The 4,654-nt window shown below is 35.4% G+C and overlaps 1 protein-coding gene across 1 annotated transcript; it reads left to right on the top strand.

Moving 5' to 3' along the window:
- Positions 1-480: 480 nt before the first annotated feature.
- LOC113869663 (1-aminocyclopropane-1-carboxylate synthase 3-like) lies at positions 481-2,444 on the top strand. The gene is made up of 3 exons (XM_027506108.1): positions 481-627; positions 847-1,139; positions 1,454-2,444. Exons 1-3 carry the CDS (start codon positions 481-483, stop codon positions 2,442-2,444), a joined length of 1,431 nt encoding a protein of 476 aa, XP_027361909.1.
- Positions 2,445-4,654: the final 2,210 nt, after the last annotated feature.

Here is a 4,654-nt window from a genome sequence, read left to right as displayed (position 1 = left end):
ATAGATAAACTTGAAATCCCACGCGAGGGGCTAGCCCGTGGATGACACTTTCCAAATTGATGATAATATTTTAGTATCTGACCAATATTGAGTGATGCGCGGGAGCGTGGTCTTCGCGTGATTATGATGGGGCGGTGGACAAACTTGGTATAATTAACACATTCATTCAGAGGATTGCCTTCTCTCTCTTCCCATTAGCAGAGAGAAGACTAATTTGGTCAAAGTGTCGTATTCAGCATCACGTGGCCCTCTGTGCCAATAGGATTTTGCATATATAAATACCAAGCTAGTGTACTGATTCCCCCACCAATCCATCTTAAACATTTCAGTACAAAAGCATAACGAGAGTTTTATAAAACCCTCATTTTTCGCTCTCCCCAGTTCCTCCCAGAAGTTCGAGCTTTCAATTAATTTCTGTAGTTCTATAAAGATAACCTGAGAAACCTCTTCATACATTTCCCACCCTTACCCACCAAGAAAATGAAGCTCCTGTCTACAAAAGCCACATGTAACTCTCACGGCCAAGATTCTTCATACTTCCTAGGATGGCTGGAGTATGACAAGAACCCTTACGATGAGGTTCTGAATCCCAAAGGAATTATTCAGATGGGTCTTGCAGAGAATCAGGTTAGAAATTAATCCTCGTTGCAACAGTATTATTTCAGTGCTTAATTACTCCTTTTCTATTATGAAAAAAGACAAAACTACGAAAAAGAAACAAAGAAACATAAATCACTGTACGTTTTTTAGTAACATTAATCTAGCTAGGACATGCCATCATATCAAGCTTTATTAACGTCCTAATAATTAAGGTGGTGGGCTAATAATATTTTGTCCTTTTTGCAGCTCTCTTTCGATCTCCTAGAGTCTTGGCTCGCTAAAAACCCAGACGTACCGGGATTCAAAAGCGATGGCAAATCCATTTTCCGCGAGCTCGCTCTCTTCCAAGACTACCATGGCCTTCCTTCTTTCAAGAAGGCATTGGTAGACTTCATGGCAGAGATTAGAGGAAACAAGGTGACTTTTGATCCCAACCACATTGTTCTAACTGCTGGAGCCACTTCTGCAAATGAGACTCTCATGTTTTGCCTCGCTGAACAAGGAGAAGCCTTCCTCCTTCCCACTCCTTATTACCCAGGGTGCGTATTTTTCCTTGCAAACTTGTGTAACATTCTGCATCCTCCTTTTCCACGAATATAACTAATGGAATCACATCATGAACAAGATATGATGTCATGTTTAAATATTGTGTGTATCTCTCTCCTAATAATAAACATTAAATAGGTGTAACCTATTTATTATCCATCAGGAGTGTGATAGATACATTATTTGAACTTGAACATGTCATGTTAAAATTTGACGTGAGAGAATACATTCTCCTAGTACCCACACCCACATGGTAATTCTTTTATGTTCCCCATACATTTTCCTGATGTTGCTTGAACTTGTGCAGATTCGATAGAGATCTCAAGTGGCGAACTGGGGTGGAGATCGTTCCAATACAATGCACAAGCTCCAATAACTTCCAAATCACTGAATCTGCTTTGCAACAAGCTTATGAAGACGCAAAGAAGCGTAACCTCAGAGTCAAAGGCGTGTTGGTGACAAACCCATCAAACCCACTAGGCACTACAATGTCCCGGAGCGAATTGAACTTGCTCATTGACTTTATCAAAGACAAAGACATGCATTTGATAAGCGATGAGATATACTCCGGGACCGTTTATTGCTCCCCAGGCTTCGTCAGCATCATGGAAATCCTAAAGGAAAGAAATGACCATAAGGATTATGATTATGATTCTCCAGTTTGGGAAAGAGTTCACGTTGTCTATAGTCTCTCCAAAGACTTGGGTTTACCAGGTTTCCGTGTTGGTGCCATCTATTCTGAAAACGACGTCGTTGTGGCGGCAGCAACAAAAATGTCAAGCTTCGGTTTGGTTTCCTCACAAACCCAGTACCTCCTCTCAGCCATGCTCGGCGACAAGAAGTTCACCAAAAACTACATCTCCGAGAACCAAAAGAGGCTGAAACGACGACAGAGAATGCTCGTTTCGGGCTTACAGAAAGCAGGTATTAGCTGCCTTAAGACCAACAATGCGGGCTTGTTTTGCTGGGTTGACATGAGGCACCTTCTCCATTCCAACACATTTGAAGCTGAGATGGACTTGTGGAAGAAGATACTGTACGAGGTTCGATTAAACATATCACCCGGGTCGTCTTGCCATTGCACTGAACCTGGCTGGTTTCGTGTATGTTTTGCTAACATGTCGGAAGATACTCTAAACCTAGCCATGAATCGATTGAAGGCCTTCGTTGCAGACTCCAATGACAACGGGTTTAGTAAGAGAAGAGCTCAGTCTTCAGGAACTTCAAGAAGAAAGTCACTCTCCAATTGGGTTTTCCGGCTATCATCTCGTGATCGTCGTGAACAAGAAGAACGATAGCCTGGTCATGATGTGAAGTCTGAGCGCATGCACAATTAACTTTATTTTTTTTTTCCTCCCCGAATATTTTTGGTGGAGTTAAAACGACATCTTTGTTGTTATTATTATTGTTATTATTTTTTGAATGGGGAAATTGTAGAGAGAGAAAGAAAAGCACTCTGTCCATTCGGATGTGAAGTGTGGACTTTAGTCAGCTAGCCTCGTTTGTATAAGTTCCATCTCAATCATCAATTACCTTATTGCGCAAGAAAAATCTTCTTAGTGTTTGAAATATATGAATATAGTTATCAATTACTGTTTTCATGATTGTTGTTCAAAAGAGACCTACATATATTTGCAATTTGCACATAAATCATATACCCGGTAGCTTATGGCTTAGTTCTAGATACTAATTATAATCAATTAATTATGGCATATGCATGTGTGAACACGCACATTGCTTACGAGAACTTACGCGTACGAAAATAATGGCATCGGCGAGATAAGCGGCCACACACCGTGGGTTGGGCTACCGACGCCTGCGCCGGTATTACACAGACCGACCTTCTTACGAAAATTTCACTGACCTAACAGTTTTCATCTTTTCAAGGCGTATGAGAAGGAGAACACGGAGAGTAATGAGTGAGTCAATGGCCAGAAAGTCAATAGGGCTTTTCATATAACTATTAAATGGAAAATAGTAATTTTATTTTAACATTTTTCACTGGAACAGTTGTATATCTTCGTGCATTTTATACTCTCAATTTTTCTTAAATTTTTAATAAAAAATTAAATAATTTTTATATTTTAAAGATAAATACATGTGTACTTTATAAAATAGTAGAATCATTATTAAGAGAGTTTACAAGAAAATACAATAAAGCTCTTTATATAATGCATTGAAGAAAATATTTATTGTTATTCTTATGTATTTATTGTTATTTTTATTTAAATAATCTTATTATTAATTTAAATAACAAATAAAAAGTATTTTAAATAAAAATATTTAAATTAAAATAATAATATACATGTTAGAGTGACGATAAACTCATTTACATCTCGTAATAAATAGAATGATAAAAAAATTGAAACAAAATATAAATAAAATAAATAGCATGATAGAGAGATAAGTATAAAGGTATGTAATGAAAATTTTACGTAAGAATATAATTACACCATAAAAATGTTTTTAATTCTCTCTTTTGAAAAAAAAAAGAAAAAAAAAAAATTAAGATCAGCAACGATATAAGGGAAAAAAAAAAGTGGAACATACAACGATATAAGAAAATAATCATGCGAGGTTCAGCTTTGGTTATGTGGCGCGTACAAAATAAAAACTGCTTGCGTTGAAATTTAAGCAAGGAATTTGGAAACCCTTTTTAAAATCCTCACCAACTACGCACGCAAGCGCAAAAAACGTGCAAAAGCTAGAGGTTTTTTCAACCAAAAAAAAAAAAAAAACAAAGAAAGTTGAAAACACTTGGCTTTGTTGAACTTTCTGGGAGTAATCCTCACTGCTCAAAAAGTGATTTTGTCTCAAAACGATTACGAGGTGGCTCTCTCTCCGTGGATGATACGAACTTTCTTTAAGCAACTTCTAGCTTTGAGTCACTTTTCAAGAAATTAACGGACGCAAAAAGCAGTATGAATTGATAATGGTTGGATGAGTAAAACTCGGGTAAAACACTATCACTTTTTTTGTAATTTCAATTCACAACAAAAATTATCACATTAGCCACCATTTTTTTTTCTTGCGCCGTATAATTTACTTTAATCCAATTAAATAAATATCCGTTTGATTATATGTATCATATTTTATTTCTCAATTTATTTTTATTTAGTGATTAAGTAATGATAATGAAAAAATAAATGAAAAAGAAAAGCAATAATAATAATAATAATAATAGTGATGGTAACGATGATAAATGTGTTATTTATGATAGTAGTTATACTAACGGTAATGAATAGTATTAGCATTGATGGTGCAAAACATACTTTATTTTAAAATTTAAATATAAATTTTAAAAATTAAAAACCTGCAACTATTCAAAATATGCCTTAATATATAGTGTCCAACTTTTTAATGTAACCGCAGTTACTTTTGGAAGTAATCATACTTACCACATTATAATTTTTTTATATATATAATTAAGGCGAGTAGTTCTTTAATAAAAACATTAAATTGAACTTTGCTTACAAAAAATTTAAAAGTATCATGTTTTAAGGTAAGA

This window comes from Abrus precatorius, unplaced genomic scaffold, assembly GCF_003935025.1.
Source record: "Abrus precatorius isolate BTA unplaced genomic scaffold, Abrus_2018 Scaffold6, whole genome shotgun sequence".
In the NCBI taxonomy this organism is placed as follows: Eukaryota; Viridiplantae; Streptophyta; class Magnoliopsida; order Fabales; family Fabaceae; genus Abrus; species Abrus precatorius.
Note: the sequence above shows the minus strand (reverse complement) of the source record. Positions and strands in the feature narration are given on the sequence as shown.

Coding starts and splice junctions, on each gene's coding strand:
- LOC113869663 (XM_027506108.1), top strand. CDS start 481: ATGAAGCTCCTGTCTACAAAAGCCACATGTAACTCTCACGGCCAAGAT. Junction 628..846: donor TGGGTCTTGCAGAGAATCAG/GTTAGAAATTAA, acceptor TCCTTTTTGCAG/CTCTCTTTCGATCTCCTAGA. Junction 1,140..1,453: donor CCCACTCCTTATTACCCAGG/GTGCGTATTTTT, acceptor GAACTTGTGCAG/ATTCGATAGAGATCTCAAGT.